At 37.6% G+C, this 19,858-nt stretch overlaps 1 protein-coding gene across 1 annotated transcript in view; it reads left to right on the top strand.

Annotated features, from left to right (window-relative positions):
* LPCAT1 (lysophosphatidylcholine acyltransferase 1) overlaps positions 1-19,858 on the top strand; it is a gene marked incomplete at its 5' end in the record, with an annotated part of 57,690 nt that overhangs the window by 24,805 nt on the left and 13,027 nt on the right. Inside the window, 4 exons of the mRNA XM_080639650.1 lie at positions 1,250-1,284; positions 4,226-4,280; positions 7,453-7,535; positions 18,341-18,466. Coding sequence (XP_080495776.1) covers positions 1,250-1,284; positions 4,226-4,280; positions 7,453-7,535; positions 18,341-18,466 — 299 coding nt within the window. The remainder of the gene's footprint in view (positions 1-1,249; positions 1,285-4,225; positions 4,281-7,452; positions 7,536-18,340; positions 18,467-19,858) is intronic.

Raw genomic sequence — 19,858 nt, 5'->3', positions numbered from 1 at the left:
TTTTGGTTGACTTTAAAATAATAGTTGAAAGTCAAGATTTAAATTTTTAGTAGTCCTTTATGATATTTTGACCTTACTCCAATCTGTTGATCTATCACGTTTGTCACGTTTTTCACCTTTTATGGATGTGTTGCTTTCTTTCATTTTAATTGTGACAGCCTTTTGCTGTGTTAACTAAGATATGAGTTTGACTTGATTTTTTCAAGATCATGGCACATGATCACATAACTCCCTCAAATGGCTGTAGATATTAGCACAGAACTGAACTGCAATAATTTCAGTAGGTTGATAGAAGTATGTCTCTGATCTTTCAGAAACCTGAATTTACCAAGTCCTGTTATCTTTTCATTAGTGATTTGTACTGTTTTTTCTTATTCAGTTGGTCAGAACAGTAGCTGGAACTTGTTTCCAGTTTTTTTGATCCTTACTTCTGCACTTAAATTTTATCTGCCAGTATTGCAGTTTTTTCTCCACACAGTTTCTTAGTCTTAAAAATGTGATGACCTTTACTGTCATATTCCTTCTTGTCCCCTGTTATACACTCCTTTCCAGATCACTGTTCTCTTTTTGTTATTTGCATCTTGTTCGTTTCTTTTACTGCTATTTGTCCTCTCTTAGCATACGTGGTTCATCCCAGTCATATAAAAGTGGTGCTTGCTAGTTTTGCCTGAGAGTAAATCGGTGGGTTTAGATGTCTTGTAATGTACCTTTTGATTCTTGGATCAGGCAGGTGAATATATGATGTCTGTGAGTAAAGGCAACTGGAAAAATACTGTTGGAGGTAAGACACAAGGTCTTACTTATCCTGCTGCTCATGTCAGTTGAGCAGATTTCCTGTGAGTCATCCCCACAGGTCCCAGACACTTCGTGTTACAGCATGTTCATATCTGTTGCTGGGAGGTCCAAGTAAAGTATAGGGACACTTGAGGGGACACCCTGTTGAGCAGGGTGGGTTTGGAAAATATACAAGGACAATGCATACTAAGCAACATCATCTTAGAGTAAATAACTTTCTTTTCCAAGGCTAACAACATTTGAAGAATCTCTGCATCTTTAACTGTTTTCTAAATATATATATTATGTGTTTAAGAGGTAGATTACTAGGCTGATTCCTCTTGGGACTAAGAACTTTTGCAGAGGGCATTGAAATTTCCATGAAAACCATTTAGTCATATGTCATCAATTATCTATAATGTAACAAAAGTGTAAAGTGCAGTAATTAATTGCAACTGTCATCCCTCTTTCGTAGGATACAATCACATGGACATGGCAAGGGCCAGGAGCGTAAGTGGTTTCTGTTTTATTGCTTGCATCATGATCATTTTCCTTCATTAGTTCTTGTTTACATGACTTACAGACATGTATAGTTCAGTAGTAATTCTAGTTATTGGATTATACTTTGGGATAAACATATCTTTTATCTGGTATTCCCTAATTATTATAATATTCAGCGGAATCCAGGTATAAACATTCTACTTCTATGATTTTAATGGTTTGCAGAATGGATTTTAGGTTTTTATTTCAAAATTTTTTAGCCAAATACCTGAAGTAAAACAACTTGCTTCTGCTTTATGTATTTTATTGCCTGCAAATCAATTTGGTGTGTTTCTGTATAAAATCTGTATGGCTATTGTTTGAAATTAGTGTAGTCTCATGGAAACAGTCAACCCACTCAGCGAATTTGGAGGTACTTTTTCCATTACCTTGTCTGAATGTAACTTGATTTTTTAAAAACAAAATGTTATTCTAAAGGTTCTTAGCAAGTTCCTGTAATGTAAAATACTAAATGAAGCAGTTCTTGCTTGTTTTAAACAATTGGTTTTTTAGCTTTATTTTCATGTTGGGGTTGGAGTTGAAGTTCTGAGATGTTTAGATGAAGATCAAACCAAGAAATTTTGAACCCTAAGTAAAGGGGAGTTGAATTCTACGGTTAATGGCTTACCATTAGCCTCCTCCTTGGTGGTAAATGTTTCGAATGTCTCACCTGAAATCCTATACTTTAGTACTACTGAGGAAAATTAGCCAAGATTCATATAACTTAGAATTTTGCTAATTAATTTTGCACCTTCAGGTGGACTGGTAGCCAGTCCTAATTAAGGACATGTCTACATTAAGGTGAACAGAGGGCTGGAGCGCCTCTCCTGTGGAGACAGGTTGAGAGAGTTGGGGTTGTTCAGCCTGGATAAGTGAAGGCTCAGTGAAGACTTTAGACCAGCCTCCAGTATCTAAAAGAGGCCTACAAGAAATCTGGAGAGGGGCTTCTTATAAGGGCCTGTGGTGATAGGACAAGGGGGAATAGCTTTAAACTGAAAGTGGGGAGATTTAGATTAGACACTAGGAAGAAATTCTTCACTGTGACAGTGGTGATGCACTGGCACAGGCTGCCAAGAGAAGCTGTGGCTTCACTATCCCTGGGAGTGTTCAAGGCCAGGTTGAACAGAGGGCTTGGAGCAATCTGGTCTAGTGGAAGGTGCCCCTGCCCATGTCAGAGGGGTTGGAACTGGGTAAACTTTAAGGTTATTTCCAACCCAAACCATTCTGTGATTCTGTGATTTGGAAACTTGAGGAGATCATTGATCACTTTGAAAGGTTCAGCTTTCAATTAAATTGTCACGTTGGAAGTAGATGAATCCATGATAGCATCTAAAGTAGGTACTACAGTATTTGCTGCATGCAGGGATTTCTGTTCTCTCCTCAGTGAGCTCCTACCTCTTCCCTTGCATTTGCATTAGAGTTCATCTAGCAAATTAACTCAGCCAAAGAGGAGAAAGGTGACTAGCTTATGTCCGGCTTAGTGTCCTACCTGAGGAGTCAAGAACGCAAGAAGGAAGAGGGAAGGAAATTGTAGGTGTGTTGCCTCAGATCACTTTAATGTACAAAACACTCGGAAGTGCTGACCTCTGTTAATAAAGTTAAATTAAATTAAAAATCTGAGATAGTGTGTGATGTTAAGCAAATTTACTGGTTCAGTTTAAATTACAGCTTTACTTAATTAGGATTAATTCTCCTGAGTGACCTAAAATGTGTTTCTGATGTCTTGACAGAAAATACTGTTAAGACTGATGCGGTCTTCACATCCTCAGCAAATGCCTCTCTTCCTCTGTCACAGTGTTAGCCAAAATTTAATTGGGGAATGTTGCTGTATCCAGGAGTATTCTGTTTCTTCAGAAGTGGTGTAGCCTAGAAAATGGATTGAGAACTTGTCACATGGAAACTTAAGTCACTTTCTTCCACTTATGGAAAGTAATGTTTTTACTGGTTTGACAGATTGACTGTGACTCCACCTTGAAAACACATACAACTTACTTTTTTTTTTTTAATCTACATTGGACTGGAGTTGGATACAGGTTCTGTCAGTTTTTAAATTGATGTTTAAATTTTAAGGTTTAATCTTTGAGGATTACAGAAATTGACAGAAGGCTTCATTTGTAACTTGCTGGGGTTTTTTAATGTTCTTGGACAACGGTCTAGAAACCACACTTACATGTTTTCTGTCAGTGATGTAAACTTCTGTTTTTGCCCCTTTTCTTTGCTTTAATGTTTTGGAAGTTCAGTGGGAATCAAGGGAGAAAAAACATGCTGGTAGCAAAATAAATAGGGTGTTGCTTCTAGGAACTGCACTTTATCTACTTAAGAGGATTTTGACCAGCTCTCCCCTCATACTGATTTACTGCTGTAACTACCCAGATACTCTATAAACTGTTGCTACTAACACTGCTCCCTAAATTAGGTTTGCTAAATCCTGTCCTGGATTTGATTCTTACTGCTTTCTAAGATCAAGTTGATCCCAGTTATTTTGTGTCTTAGGCTACTAAGACACATGTACTGCATTTCATTAACACACTTCTGAAGTATAATGAACTTTGATTCCAAACCAAGGTAACAAGTAGAGTTGGCAAGATTAATTATAACTATGCTGAATACGGCATTTTCCTGACACGCACTTACTCTTTCTGTACGCACTATGCATACATCGTCTCTTACTGGATGTATTAGTACCTGTATATCATATTACTGTTTGGATATCTTTTAAGATGCAACTTCAATGCAAATTGCTTTTGTTCCACCTTACAGCATGTCATGGATAAAAGTACTGTCAAAGGCTTTTTCTGTTAATTTTTTCTCTAAATATGATCACATTCTAGTTGAAGACCTTGGAGCATAATGTATTACTGTTTTTATACCTGTAGATGTTTTTCCTCAATCATTTTCTTTTTTTTTCTAGGTTAGAAATTCTGTGGCTTACTTTGTGTCAGTTGCACAATTCTGTGGAAATTGAGGTCAGTAAAAAAAACGCCAGTGCATTCTGAGCAGTATCAGAATACAGTATATTATACTTACTTCTGCAGTAAAAGTTTGTATTTAAACTTTGTATGTATGTCTGTACAAACAGGCTAAATGGCTGCTGTATCTGAAAATGTAGCCTAAAAAATGCAGTAAGACTTGGCTTAAGACTTATTAATTGAAATTGATAGATTTCTGACTCTGTTTAGAGCTTTTCCTAAACAATTCTCTTGTCCTTTACTGGCCTGATTTCTTTTACACCTAGCATGCCAACTGTGTAATATAGATATCCAAGTGTCTGAATGCTGGATACGAATTAATGGCTATTTTCTAGAGAAAATTAATTGTAGGTAGTTTTTTATAGGCCAGATAAGTTACTTAATATGTTGGGCTAATTTTTTTTATTAGGCTACCCTGTTCAGAATGTGAAATTGGAAAACGGAGAAAACCTATATCTATTCTGAACTTTGTTTTGAGGAAAAAACTCTCTGAGCCTAAGGCTGAAGGCTAGTGAAGCTACATGGCCAATTAAATACTTTTAAATTGCTGTCCTATGCATTTTACAGAAAGTAATTATATTATTTTGAAGGATGGTATTTTAAAAGTGTTATGTAGGATATTTGACACATGTTCTGCATTTCTCTTGCTTAGAATTCCTAATAATGAAGCAGCTATTTATCTCTGATTGATGGAACTGATGGCAGGGTAAATTAGTAGGAAGAACTATTACATATTTGCATACATATATATGTTACTGTAGTAACATATAACACATGCCAATCACAGTATTTATCACTGCAGTGTGCTCTCCATTTATTTGCGCTATGAATTCTTCTCAAAAATAATGAATTCACAAAATAGTAGCCAATGAATAGTTGTAGCTGTTGCAGAAATCTGTGCTTTATCACTTTAGTCATATGTTTCTAGCTATCCATAGTTTATATATTTATAAAAAACCCCTCATTTCCAAAATAGTGGCCTGTTTTTCACAGAAGGGCCAGTGAGTATCTGCCTCACACGGCTGATTGGCAGGATCTTTACTGTCTCTCAGGATCATGGTTTTCTGCCCTAGGCAAGTAAAATGGGCTCTTTTACATAGAAGTGAACACTGCTGAGCTGTCTTGATTTTTGAGGCAGCAGCTGCTAGCAGATGCTGAGGTTCTGTAGCTCAAACATATCTTGCATAAGGACAAGTTACGATCTTTGGTAGTCTTTAAAAAAAAAAAACCCCAAAACTAGTGGCTGTCTGAAATACTCCATGCTAAAAAGCAGGAGCTTTCAGAATGTAGAGGAACAGAGCTGTTTGCAAGGCTGCTTGCAAGTATGAGGCAGAGTACTTGGGAGCTCCTTGTGGAGTCTGGTTTTATAAGGAAGTGCAGGAGATCTAGGAATGTAGAGGAAAAATGAGTTGTTCTGTGTTCGAAGTCATGTTTTTCCACTGGTCTCCAAAGCTTGTTGGCTTTTATTCCTGCTTTGTTCCATCAGCCCTGGTTTACTGGCAAATGCCGACCAGCCTTGGTGCCAGAATTACTGCTGAAGATCCAATAACTCAGGGATGTGTGGAGCAAAACAACACAGTTTCAGTAAGGATAGGTAGTAAGGTCTAACAGCCAGCAATCAGCATCTGAAGTTTATTAGTCTGGGCTTCTCTGCATATAATTTATGTTTTGTCATAACATACATGTCATCCTGCATGTTTATTGAGAAGCAAGCATCTGCGTAGAATTCATAATTGATTGTTATAAATACTGGCCCACCCATCCTTCCATCCTGTACTTGGAACTGGCATGCAAGCAATCTTGTGAATAAAGAATATATGATCATCTGCAAGCGCGGTTTGTTTTGGCTCCTGCCAGTTTGTTTTGCTGGCCTGTCAGCTTCAGTGTTCATATATCCATCAGTTTGTAGCAGCTGAGAGTTCTTCTCTTAGTTTTGTTAGTGGTGCTGAAATGATCATGCTATTTCTGTCTAGTTAGACAGAGACATGTAGAGCACCTCTGAAATCACCTCATATTCAAACTTGTCCTGTGTTTGGATAAAGGGCTTGATAGCAGTTTGCTACTGAAACAGAACAGGGCTTGGAAGTTGAAGAAACAATCTTTCCATATATATTAGCTTCACAATCTTTGTCGCTTTTGCATCACATCAGGCTGGCCTACCTGCTTGTACCCCCAAAGTCAGGTTTTCAGTTGCAGTGGTGCATGGAGGGAAAACCATAGCAAAACCCAAAATAAAGATTTGTCCATCGTTGTATAATTCTAAGAAGAGTTAGACATCAAAGGGCAGCATTCTGGGTGCTGCTGTGATTCTGAAAATACAGCTAACTCCATAGTTATTGAGAAGGATTTGCTTAAATGATTAAATTTGTGTTTATTCTCCAGTTGTTATTTTCTTTTTTAAAGACCAGTGTAAAATTTCTGGATCATAATTCCCATGTCATAGTCAAAGGTTAATACATCAAATACAACTAAGCTCACTACAACTTTGGTTTCTACTTCAGAAGCTTTCCACAGGATTATGAACATTTTGTTCACTTAGTGCATAAATTATGTCTCATATTGAGCAGGAGTGGGAATTGGGAGTGATCCCTTCTTGTTTGTTCTATCTGAGAAGTTAATAATAACTGGTGTTATTATTAAAATTTGAAGGAGAAATTTTTCAAAAGTAGAAAACAAAAACATTTCTGATACATTCATTAAACAATCATATATGATTTCAAAATGTGCAGGGGGAACAGTAATACTTGATGTCCTGAGAATTTGAAATCTTAATATTTAAGCTATAGAACAATGTTCATGTAGCAGGTGCTTTTCCTGATTATCTGGAAAGATCTGAACAATACAGGATGTAAAAGAAAAGTTTGTGCAAGAGAAACCTAATACTTCTAAATGATTTAGAAATTCCTGGTCCCACTTATGAAAGGAGGATAAAACTCTACTTGGGTTACATGAGGTAAGAAATGAGCAGAGTCACTGTTATGTGAATTTCTAGAAGTATAGTGCATCCTTAAGCTTTTAAGAGTTCAATTTTAATTTTGTTTTTATAGTCGTTCCGTTAATATGATTTTGTAAGTAGCAACAAACTGTATACCTTTTTCACCATGGTGCTATGATAGAGGTTGTTTAATGTGTTAAATGATCTTGGTATAATTCAGTTCTCTGTATGCAGTTTCTGCCTGTGTATATTCCTTCAGAAGAAGAAAGAAGAAATCCAGTGTTGTATGCCAATAACGTCAGACGTGTGATGGCAGAGTAAGTATGTCGTAATATGGAATAAAAATAGATGTGTGATTTTAATTTTAGGATCAAGAAAATGTGAAATCCAGTCAGTGTAGTTGCCTGCTTGCAAAGAAGCTATAGTCTGAAGTAGTGTGTACAAAACTTTTTATATAGCAGTTGCTTTTCTCTCTGAAGAGGCCAGGGAGCCGCAAATACAGGAGGAATTGTAGGAGTTGGTATTGGGGTTTTATTTGTTTGTTTTTTAACATGTCTTCATATAACAAGCCAGTTCTACTTGTTGCTGTGGGTCTAGGGAGAAAGCTCTAGTTGAATTTTATGAAAGTTAACGTAACTGAAGTTCATGGTATTGAGGTTGCATTTGAAGCTGTGCTTTTTTTATTTTTCATGAGGTTAAGAATAGTTTTGTGTATTCATTGTTATCCTGTGGTTATTTCAAATAGTAAAGCACAGGAAGGCTGCTGCTATTGGAAATAGACCATTGATACAATGCAAACTAATTAAATTGAATGTTAATGTGACGACACCTACGACACTTGTCTATAATGTTCTCATGTTGTATTTTTTATGAACCTCTCTTACTCGTTCATTTTGTCCTTTTAATATATCTTCCATTAGTCAGTAGATGTTCTTTTCATTATTTACAGAGAAACCCTCAGGTCTGTGATCGTTAATAGCTCTTGAAGGATTTAGGAATCTTTCTAATCCTAATTTTGGAACAGTTTGTGAAATCTTGATTTCCTCTGTGTAACTGCTCTTCCATTTCTGAGTTACCAGTTTCAACCAAAGGCCAATTTGTAGATGGGAACTGGTAATATTTCTCCAGTTTATAAGCACAGCTCAGCTCTGTGAGTTTCCTTGAGGATGTTGAGCCTGTAATATAATAAATCAATACTCAATCCATTGTACGAAAGGACATTTCTCATAAAAGAAAAAAAAGCATTTCTGTAAATCAACCTGTCTTAGGGTTGCAGTGGCCTCGAAGGCTTTTATAGTTAATTTTAGACAGTCAGCTGGCACTATATAGTAGTGTTGTCCTTAAACTTTGGGTTCTTAAACCTTCATTCTGAACTCTAATCTAGTCAGATGACAGGGATTGTGTGGTATAAGGAGAAGTTTTGAAAGCCTACAAAAGTTTACAACAGCCAGCATGTTGTAAGCCTTCCCTCCTATGTGTGCACAGGAGAAGAGACATGATTTTCCTCATCTGCTTGTTTCTCCCTCCTACCTTTGAAGAATCAGGCATTTGGGGTAACAGAAATGGGATGCAGGTCTAAAGGGAGGACTGTCAGGATGGGGGGCTAGCAAATATGGCTTGATTTGAGATGAAGAAGGGCTGTAGATGCTGTGTTGATAGGAAAGGAAAATAAATGTGTATCAAAGTTCAGAAGTTAACATGTAGAAGATAGAATAAAACAGAATGGATATAGTGGATTACTGTAAACCAGTTAAAATACCATCGCCAAAATTCATTTACTTCTGACCACTTCCAGATGCTTACTTCTAGTGGTAGTTCTCCAGGCTCTCCCAGTTCATTCATGTGGCTCTTGGCCAGCTCAGATGCTGTCAGTCTGTTACTGCTGGAGCTGTAGCGATTGTGATTCTAGCACCTCAGGTGTTATTTGGTGCTAGAATTGCACTATGCATTGCTGAATTAAGGACAGTATTACTGCTTCTGTTAGATTTGTCTTTTCTGGAAGGTTGAATTGGCAGTGTGGTGGTTGATTGGTGGCAGTGTACCATTTTGGTGTCAAGAGGTCACTTCAGGATCTGTTTAGATGTCTGCTTTCCCCTTCCTCCCATTTCTATTCTTTGGGAAGAAGAGTCTAATCCTACTGGATATTTTACAGCAGCAGAGGTGGCAGTCTCAAATAATAAAGTATTTGTGAGTCTAGAACCAGTGTTGCAGCAAAACCTTGTGTCTTGCCCCTGATTTCAAGGAGAATTGATAGAACTTGCTGAGTGCAGCAGTTGAGATGATTTTGAGTCGTGAAATCTCTTTGCCGTCATAATTTTGTCTTGTGAACGGCTTCTCTTAAATACTGAATAGAGCACAGGATGTCTGATTCTTATGTTGCTTCTGCTTGTTGACTCTATTGGAGAATTTTTGTTTAGCTTCTCTGTAGGCAGCCACAGGTGGAAGTGGTGGGGTCACAGAAAATTTATGGCTCACAACTTCTGCAGACCTTTCAGTTGCAGTAACGGCTATTTGCTTGCTACAGTGCTTACTAGTAGTGATGTGATACCTTTTGTTCCAGTCCTTCTGGAGGATGAGTGAGATCCAAGCCTTAAAAGCTTTACAGCATCTATAAAAATCTAGTTTCTTTCTAAAAGGGTTTCTTAATCTCACCTATGCAATTACCAGTATTTTAATGTCTGTGATTGTCAGCATTTTTTCTCACTGACAGATACTTAGTTAAAAAACTAGAATCATGTGCAGTCTTGTTACTGCTACTCAGCTCACTCTTTCTTCTGTTTCGGGGATTATCTGTATAATTAGAACTGGAATTACTCATGCAGGGTAGCCACTGCTGTTGAGTTCAAGGCTTGTCTTCCTTTGGATCGTTTTCTTGTTCTATGCAAAAGGTATGTGCTGGTTAGGTTAATCTGCTGTTTAAAGTATGGCCCCCTACTTCCTGTCAATATACCCTGCATCTGATTTCTTCATACAACCTACTTTGTTCGAGTGAGTCTGTCTTGTTTGGTCTTTCTGGGCTTGTTCTGATTACTACTCTGTTCAGTTGATGTCCATCTCATTCTCAGCATGCTATCAAGAATTGTGTTGAGTCACTTTCAAATCGAGTCAAATCACTTTCAAATATAGCAATAATCCATTCAGGTTCGCTCTTTAAAACAAATAAAATTTGGTGGTATCTTGAGTTTTAATTTACTTTGTTCTTTTTCTGTAATGAATTTCTGAAACCACCATGCTAGCAGGTCATGCCATGTAGATAAATGTTATGTTGACTCACTTTTGTAAGTTTTACTTAAAATTGCAAAATCAACATTTTGGTCTTCCTCTGTGTGAGCTATTATCACCTTACATTGATGGGATTATACATGGATTATTGTGATCTGTTTATTAATTTCAGCACTTACTGTTTCTTCTAGGTATTTTCTAGTTAAGATTTACTGGAACTTCAGTAGTGTTATAAATCTGTCAGCGTGTAGGCTTGGGGCTTCAATCCCTGATTTTCTAGAATTAGGAGGGACAAATGATCTGACCTTGCCATCACAAGTATTTATTTCTAAAAATTTCTCATTGATAAAGGAAGCATCTCTGCTGCTGTTAAAGCATTGAAAAGTACTTAATTTTGTTCATGAGACATGTAATCTTAGTTGTTTTCTTATGTATTTATTACATATGACAGCTTTTTTTGCCTCTCGGCAATTTTGCTATCCTCAGCTAGTAATGAGTTATGTCACTCTTCATATTTATTTCTTTTTCTTTTTAAAGAGAAAGTAGATAACTCTTCCACTGCCATTTTGCAAAACAAAATTTGTTTGTTACCTCACTATGCATTAGAGATGAAATATATTTAAAAGGAGTATGTCAGTTGTTCAGCTTTTAGTTAGTTGCATGTACTTATTATTCATTTTGTATACAAATAAGCCAGTGGTAGTGCAGGGAGCTAAGTGAAAATCTGCACTACAGGCTTTTTTGTGCAAGTCTGAAGTAACCTCATCCATAATTAGAGGTAAGCTGCTTAGGTAATTATACATAGGCCTGTTGGTCACTTAGTAACATGAAAGCACAATTTTTTTGCTTCTGTTTTAGTTTCTCTTAGAGACTGTCTTCAAAATAGGGAAGAATATGGTTTAGATAGTGCAGTTCAGGAAAAAATACAGTTAAAATACTGCAACTTTGTTTAGTTTTTTTAATGCATGTTTCAAATGTTTAGACTGGAACCTGATGGAAGCTGGACATCTTTGCTCCTTTCTTTTTCAAAACTGCAAGCACCTCAGCTGAAGTTCTGTCAGCATCCCTGATTTGAGCATTTCATTTCTCTGCTCTTTCTGGTGTTAGAACTTGGCCTAACTACATACACGACACTAGCCTGGAGTTTTGAGTTTCTTTTGTGGTGAGCCCAGAAAGGCAGACTTCCTGTAGAAATACCAAAATGTCGTGGTCTGGTTTGCATTTTTCTGATGACTTTGTTTTTCTTCTCCATTTACACAAACATTTAAATACATGCTTTTAGATTTACAGTATATGCTCAAATCAATTAAAGTGCAGTGTTTTAGGCATGGAACTTGAAAACAGATGTTTTATGTTTTCTCTGTCCAGTCCTTGCCAAGATCATTTCCCCTTATTGGGGCATGTCATACTGTTAAAAGCAGTAACTCTTTATCAGTTTGACAAATGAACATTGTATTTTTGTTTATGTTTCTCAAAAGAGAAAGAATCCTTTTTTTCCAGCATGCTGGTGAAGGCAAAAGATATTACAAATAGCGTCCTGTGTCCATTTTATCTTCTGTCATCTTCTATTTAAGTCAAAATCAGGTCTTTTTTCTTGCAGGCTCTGACAGTATCAGAATGTGATCTCCGTCACTATATGTGACATGGTAATGCCAGTTGCTGAAGAATAGCCTTGAGGATGTGGATTTTCAGTAGCTTACTGGTCTGTCTCATGGCTATTTGTTGTATTTTTGGTGGCCAGTTAGATTTAACTTCGGAAAAGCTGCTGTGCTCTGTGCCAATGCTTTCTGGTCATTTTGGTCATACCATCAAAGGGATGAGGATCAATATAAGTGCAATTACTGAAGTGCTGGACTTAAAAAGCATCCATTTGTTTAAGTTTCAGGCCATACACAAAAATGGAGAAGAGAACCACATTGTGCAGTCTTTGTTCCTGTGAAGGCTGTAAGTGTGGCAGTTAGGCAGGCATAGTTACTAAACGGGGTTAACTCTGTGCAGCTTCTTCCTAAGTTCATTCTCTCAAGGAAGAAATACTTTTTTTTAAAGTTAAGTGTTATTTTGCAGCAGTCTGGTTTGAACTAGAGTATTGAATCCTGACAACACAAAGAACTTGCTTCATTTTTACTCCTTGAAGATTTGTGATGTACAAACCTCCAAGACCAACATTACAGAATCCATTTTCTGCACGCAATGGATAAATGTAGCTGTTAACAGCTTCTTTTTCTGTCTGAAAAGTAAACTGTCATGAGAAGACTGTGTTCTTGATGTGAACTCCAGACTCTGACGCCTGGACCTTTGTTTGCTTGGAGAATGTAGAAGTAATTCAGGGAGAGTAAAGGGGCTATTTACCCTGGCCTTCCAAAACTAAATAGCTGAAAACTCTTCAGCTTTGTGAAAGAAGAAAAAGAAATTAAAAAGTGGAGGGTTGTTGTGAAAGTCAGTGAAATCATGATGTTCTAGAAATGCATAGTAAGGAAAGAGAAAACACTCAGCAGTAGATCAACTGAAAGTAAATGGGAATACTCTTGAAAACGTGTCCATAATTGTAGCATTCACTATCAGATGCATTAAAGGAATTAATCAGAGATGGGATATATTGTAAAAAATTTGGTCCGTCAGTGATTCTACAATACAGCGGTACAAATATTCTCTGGTTCAGGAAGTTGCTGTACAGATGACTACTGGAAGCTTGAGTTATTTGTCATAGAATCACAGAATATTTAGAGTTGGAAAGGACCTTAAGACCATCTAGTTCTAACCACCCTGCCATGGGCAGGGACACCTCCCACTAGACCGTGTCGCCCTAGGCTCTGTCCAGCCCAGCCTTGAAGGCTGCCAGGGATGGAGCATTCACAACTTCCCTCGGCAACCCATTCTAGTGCCTCACCACCCTTACAGTAAAGAATTTCCTCGTTATATACAATCTAAACTTCCCCTGTTTAAGTTTGAACCCGTTACCCCTTGTCCTGTCACTACAGTCCCTGATGAATAGCCCCTCTCCAGCATCCTTGTAGGCCCCCTTCAGATACTGGAAGGCTGCTCTGAGGTCTCCACTCAGCCTTCTCTTCTCCAGGCTGAACAGCCCCAACTTTCTCAGCCTGTCTTCATACAGGAGGTGCTCCAGTCCCCTGATCATCCTCGTGGCCCTCCACCATGTCTTTTTCCAAAATGTCTGATAGTGAAGTAGAATACCAAGTTTGATAGCCCTTTAATGTGTTCCACACCCCGTAAAGATGACACTTGATTTAAAGGAGGTTTTTTTTTGTGAGTAGCCTGTGGAATATTTTCTAGATTAGTTTACAGATCTGCTCATTAACAGTGTAAAACATTTTGTCAATGTTTTTCTTGAAGCATAGATTCAGAATGTCACAATATTGCCTGTACTATTTTCTCTCACTTTGCATAGTATTACAGCAGTCACATTCTGTTTTATGATCAGAATTTTGCATGCATAGTGGATTGGTACGCAGAATATGAGAACGTTGATCATTTCTTTTTATATGACGACTGCACAAGTGTTAGACATAGGGAGTTGTTTGGTGTGAGAAGTCAGGCTATAACAAGCACAACTGTTGTGTGTGACAGATTGAGCATGCAGGAGGCTTTTGGTTTTTTGTTGGGTTTGGATTTGATTTTATTTTTTTGAAGTGACTTCCTGACTTTGGAATTTCATATAGTGTGATACCGTGGAAGGTAAATAGCCAGCATGTCAGGGAAGGTAGGGAAGACAAAAAGTCTCAAGCTGTGTCAAGACAGACGTGCACATCTGGCCAAATAAAAATTGCTGAGCAGTAAAAAGGTTAGGCTTGGGTTAACTGACTGTGAAAGCAGGAGCAGTATGAAGAAAAGAGGAAAAAAGTGCTTGTAAATGAAGAGATGGGAAAAGCTGTTATGTTCCTAGTTTATTAAAAGCATTGGGTTGCACTTGCAATTTGCATCTCAAATTGAAATGATTTTTTTTTTCTCTAGCAGTTGAACTGAAGTACAGAAAGATTGCCGTTGAGATAAGTTGGTCGCAGTTGCACTTAGGCTTTGCAGTGAACTCTTAGTGTGACAGTTTTTTTTCTAAGAAATTGAAAAACTAACAAGTGTTAGCACAAATAATGAACTTCAGATGTTCCCCAGCTTCAGTTTCTTCGATATTCTGAGCTGAAATCAAGGTCATTTTGTGTTAAACTGGTAGCCTTATACAGCTTGTGATTTATCTTCTGAACTGAAGAGCCCATCGAGCTCTTAATTTATCTGGCCTTGGTTGATCCTATGACAGCAATTTACTGTGAGCAAAAGTTTTCTCCCCCTTATTTGGGGATTTTGAAAGTTTGGATGCATATAGAACCACACTGTTTCAATTTATTTTGCTTTTTTTTGGAAGTGCAAAGGCTGGAAAATTGCCATCAGTGAGCAAGGGAAGATGCTTTTAACCTTCTCAAACCTGTTTTGTATATGTGTTGACACCGGCCATGCATGTAGGCAGGCATTACTTGTAGTGGGAATTTTTCTGTACTGATAAGCACTTAAAGTCTGGTCCAGATGCATCTCATTCTGGAAGGGTTGCATACAGCTGTGAAAAGATGAAGGCTGTTTTTCCCCTTATGGTTTTCCTGAGTCTAAGATGATCCCTGCTTTTGTTTGGAATTTGTTCTCTATCATGAGCTTGGGTTTGATTGTTTGTTGGGGTTTGTTTGTGTGTTTGTTGTTATTTTGTTTTTGACTAGGCTCCATCAACGTGTGGGGACCATTATTTTGGAGAAGTTATTTAAATCTGGGGTGATAGTCAGGATTCTGCCCTCCCCCCTGAGGTTGAGCGGCCTGATCTTTCTTAGTCAGCTTGCTTTTGATGTCTTTGAAAAGTTTCTAGCTTTCAGTTTCAACAAGTTACTGTTTCTTGCTTTGCTGCCTTATGGCTCTGTTTTAACTTGTCTGTGTTTTCCTCGAGGGAACACCTGGGGTTTGTTTAAAAAAGGGAGGTCTTTTGTTCTAATTGCCACCTTTAATCAGCTGCTGAGTCTTACTGGATTTTTTTTGTCCTTTCAGGATCTTTTTGTGTCTTGTCACTTCTCCTTTTGTACCACAAATGAGCACTTTATCCTTTCAGTTTCTTCTTTTAACTTATTTTTAACCAGTTTCGCCTTTTCTCTGTAGTTGCCCTAGGCTTCAGCTGATCACCTGTAGGTTCCTGTATTTCTGTTGTGTGCTATGCCTTAAAATCTGATGAAATCTAGTGTAATGTGCCTGACTGGACAAGATCTTTAGTTGTTACCACGTTCTTTAAGCCACTGTGGATGGAAGACCTTATAGTGTGTTCTTGCTGCCCTAGGAGTTCAGCTACTTCACTGACAGTTTACAGGGAACTTTATAAGGATGATCTAGTCCACACAGAATACAAAAGAAGGGACTAGAAAATAATCTTAACTGGTAGGATAGACGCTTCTTATTTCATCCACCCCTTTTTCCAAAGAAAATTAGTATTATGCAACACAAAATCAATGATGTCATTTGTATGATACAACACTATATCGAATACCCTATTACATAATAATTGACAAGACCTGCGATACCTGATCTCTAAGTCAGGTTGAACTTGGATTTAAATCCCTGCAGCCTAAGGGAGTTCATCTGGATTTTTGTTCTGGTTTCTGCTGTAACAGTTATTTTTCTTCCTAGTAGCTGGTGCAGGGCTCTGTCTTGGCTTTAGCCTGAGAGCAACGCTGATAACACACCGATATTTTAGTTGTTGCTAAGTAGCGCTTGCCCTGATGAAGGACTTTGCAATCTCTCATGCTCTGCCAGTGAGGAGGGACACAAGAAGCTGGGAGGGAGCAGAGGCAGGACACCTGACCCAGACTAGCCAAAAGGATATTCCATACCACAGCACGTCATGCCCAGTGTATAAGGTGGGGGGACTTACCTGGAAGGCCCAGATCGCTGCTCAGGTAGGGCTAGGTATCGGTTAGCGGGTGGTGAGCAATTGTATTGTATTTTCTGAGCTTTCATTTGTTCTCTTGTTGTTTCCTATTATTGCCATTATTATTGTTGGTATTCTTTCTATCATCACTATATTTTACTTGAGTTATTAAGCTGTTCTTTAGTTATTCAGCCCATTGATTTTTGCATTCTTCTGATTCTCCTCCCCATCCCTCCATTCTACCCTGGAGGGGGATGAAGTAGAGGGGTGTGAGCGAGCGGCTGTGTGGTGCTGTGTTTAAACCACAACAGTTTTACACTACATTCATTACTATGCTAACCATAAACTGGCATCACAAGAATATCTTGTCCATTCTGTTAAGATGGCTTACTGATTCGCAGCTACTACTAGAACACTGTTAGGAGAACTAGAATAATGAAACAGGAACAAATAAAGTGAAAAATTTGAAAGAACTGACTTTAATTGCTTATGATCACCCGTATGAGGCAATCTAGCCTTCAGCAGTCTTCAGGATTTTAAGATGCCTTTGCTATGTACCTGTGTCTTTTTGGTTTAGTTGGCTTTTTCTGTTTGTTCCTTCCTGTTTGTTGTTTCTTCTTGCAAGGGAGAAGCTGTTCATCCAAAATCACTGTGCTTTATGTCCTTGGTTTATTCATAAATAGCTTAAAACAAAAAAATAGCTATGGCAGTGTTCAAGGCCAGGTTGGATGTGACTTTGAGCAACCTGGTCTAGTGGAAGGTGTCTCTGCCCTTGGGTAGGGGGCTGGAACCAGATGATCTTTAAGGTCCCTTCCAACCCAAACCATTCTGGGACTCTGTGATTGTGTGATCTAATTATTTAACAGATTTGGTACTTTTGGGCTTGCATATATATTAGTGAGCTGTTCTTCCTGAATATTTGACTTTCTCAGCCTTAGAGAGAAGAGAGAAACCTAATCAGTAGCTTTAATGTTAAGTGCATGTTTTAATATATATTAGAATTCCTGAAGTTTGACAATTAGTTAGTGGATAAAAGAGAACTGGCTTATGTTGTTTACATTGACATTCAAAGGCCGTACAATAAGATTCTGGGAAAGAGGCTACTTAAATTGAGTAGTTATTGCATGAGAGGTAACTGCCATTACAGGTCAAAATGTCCATAATAAAGTGTAAAATTGAATGCAGGATTTTCATCAAAGCCAAAACGACTGTGGCATTTATGGTTTTGTATCAGTCTTGCCATTACTGTATAGTAACTTCAGAGATGGAAAAAGGTGGTTGTAGTAAGGTAGAAAACCTGTAGATAAAAAGAATAAAGGTAAATCAAGAAAAGAAATGTTGTGAAGGCTTCATCAAACTGCTGTTTGGTGCTGCTATTAATAAAGAGCAAGTTAGAAGAAAAGGAAAAATGAATACTTAAATGTTTGGCATATGAAAGCTTGGGAGTTTAGGTTTTTTTCTTCTACTCTTCTTATGTCATACACTTAAAAATAACTTGTGTTTCCTTGGAGTTTACTTGCTTTTATACTGTATGTTCTAGCCACTCTTATAGAGAAATTTTGCCTATTGTGTAATTTCAGTATTACCTGAAGGGGGTAGTTGTTCTGCTCAGGTGATTATTGATTTATTAATGTTAGTGTAATATTAATCTAAATATTTATTAATAAATATTTTTTGTTCTAGATGTGTAATTTTGAAACCTTTGTTATTCACTTCTATGAAAATATTAAGGAATCTGGAAGTCTTTGCACTGCCTATTTTTTCCCTTGTGTTCTTTTATATTTTCATGTATTTGTAAAGCAGAAATAGATGTTCTGTAATGGCTAGAGTACCATATTTCATTCTTTGTATATGAACCTTCTTTTATGGGGTCTTCATTAGGGTTCTTCAGAATAAAGAGCATAATTATTACAGGATTTCTTGCTTAAAAAAGTGATGATTCTGCTTAGTTTTCTCAGCTTATCCTGCTTACCGTGTTTCTTTGGTTTGTTCAAGGGCGTTGGGAGTTTCAGTGACAGACTATACATTTGAAGACTGTCAGTTAGCTTTGGCTGAAGGACAACTTCGTCTGCCTTCGGACACTTGTCTTTTAGAATTTGCAAAACTTGTAAGAAGCCTTGGGTGAGCATATACAATATTTATATGTAAGATGTATCTTTACTATATATCTATGTTTATATAGTTTTTCCCTTCATACAACAATACTGCATTATGGATATATATGGAATGTTTTTCTATTACAATTGGGGAAACACTAATGCAAAATTAAACCAATACTGATCTCCACTTACAAGCGCCACCCCTAGATCCTTGTGAGTAGCATAGGTCATAACATTTTATTTCCACAGTCTGTCAAGTGTGCAGAGTGTGTCTGAAGTGTTCATTCCTGAACAAATCTCAAAGACACTTCCTGAAGAGTGTCTGGAATACTGTGGGATTCCTGATATTTGATACAGTTAAGTCAGTTGCCCTTTCCTGTGACACAATGAAAAGAGAGCAGTGCTGCCATACAAGTTTTGTGACTGGAGTAACGTTATAATAGTGAGGGCATAGGGGTCACCCTTTCTCAAGAAGCACAAAGGAGTGGTTGATCTTTTGAGTAGGTTACTGCTAAATGGACTTTCTAATGAAACTGTAGGTTAGTGTGTGCAGCGTGGCTCCTCTCTTCTCATAGTGTCAGTTCCCTCTGGCTTTACCTTTCAGAAAAGGTTCAACAAACAGTAAAAAGTTCACATAAGCCAAATAGTAGATAGCAATTTTCCAGCTTTTCTCATGTTTCTCCACTAATTGAATTTACAACCTCATCCTATTAACTGCTTTAATATATGAACACCCTTTTCCATTTTTTTGTCTCCTCACCTGAAAGTAGCAAGCACAGTTTCATGGTTCCATTCTGTACTTTATCTCCTTTCAGTAGTTTTTCTTTCATTTTCTGTCCTGTATACATAAATGGAAAAAAAAAGAAGAGAGATCTATTCGAGAAAAGTAATGTAGGACAGCATATATTAATCATTCAGGTGACAAGCATATCATAATTTGCTGTCAGGACCTTCATCTGATAAGACTTCCAGTAGAATAGGAGAGACTTCTAAGGGAAAGCGAAGATTCTTGCTTTGTTCCAAAGGCTCTGAATTTACAGTACTAAGAAAAAAAACAAACAAAAAAACCCCTGTAACAAACAACCCAAACACCCCTGTCTCTTCTTATGCAGTTGGTAATCCTGGGATTCAGTTTAATCCTCTTGTTAAATTGTCTGGCTTCTGTTTGCTCAATTTAAAGCTGTTCTTTCGAATTATGCTTTTCTGGGTTTTGTTTTGGCCTCCAAAAAAATTGCGTGCATTTGTGAGTGAGGTTTCCCACAACCCAAAATTTCTCTGTCTGGTTTGAGTAATTGTACATTGGTAAAATATTATCTTGTCTTGATTTAGGTATGTGCTAGTAAAAGGGCTATTATGATGGTACTTTCCTGGCACGATTTGATGAAGATTGTAATATGACTTCATTTCCAATGCA

Source organism: Psittacula echo (assembly GCF_963264785.1).
Source record: "Psittacula echo genome assembly, chromosome: 2".
NCBI lineage: Eukaryota > Metazoa > Chordata > Aves > Psittaciformes > Psittacidae > Psittacula > Psittacula echo.
This window is presented reverse-complemented; position numbering and strand designations above follow the sequence as displayed.